Genomic DNA, 345 nt, shown 5'->3' on the forward strand with positions numbered 1-345 from the left:
CCGCCGGGGTGTGAGCGGGGCCCGGCGCCGCGCCGTGCCGTGCCGTGCGGTCCCCTCGCCGGCGGGGCCATGGCCGCGAGCGCCAAGCGGAAGCAGGAGGAGAAGCACCTGAAGCTGCTGCGGGAGATGAGCAGCCTCCCGCCCAACCGCAAGTGCTTCGACTGCGACCAGCGCGGCCCCACCTACACCGACATGACGGTGGGCAGCTTCGTGTGCACCTCCTGCTCCGGCATCCTGTGAGTGCGGGCGGGGGGCGGCCTGCGGCCCCATCCCTCCGGCCGGCCCGGGAGGGGGGAGGGCGGCCCCGGTGCCGGCGGGGCGACCTCCGCCCCAGGCCGGCCTCCG

The 345-nt window shown here is 77.4% G+C and overlaps 1 protein-coding gene across 6 annotated transcripts in view; it reads left to right on the forward strand.

Moving 5' to 3' along the window:
* The first annotated feature begins 9 nt into the window (after positions 1 to 9).
* AGFG1 (ArfGAP with FG repeats 1) overlaps positions 10 to 345 on the forward strand; it is a 38,008-nt gene continuing 37,672 nt past the window's right edge. For all 6 annotated transcript variants that reach the window (XM_010568303.1, XM_010568304.1, XM_010568305.1 and 3 more), the window contains exon 1: positions 10 to 236. In XM_010568303.1, the coding sequence (XP_010566605.1) occupies positions 70 to 236 (167 nt within the window). In that variant the 5' untranslated portion in view covers positions 10 to 69. The remainder of the gene's footprint in view (positions 237 to 345) is intronic.

The sequence above is a fragment of the Haliaeetus leucocephalus genome, unplaced genomic scaffold (assembly GCF_000737465.1).
Source record: "Haliaeetus leucocephalus isolate CR32 unplaced genomic scaffold, Haliaeetus_leucocephalus-4.0 Scaffold240, whole genome shotgun sequence".
Classification (NCBI taxonomy): Eukaryota; Metazoa; Chordata; class Aves; order Accipitriformes; family Accipitridae; genus Haliaeetus; species Haliaeetus leucocephalus.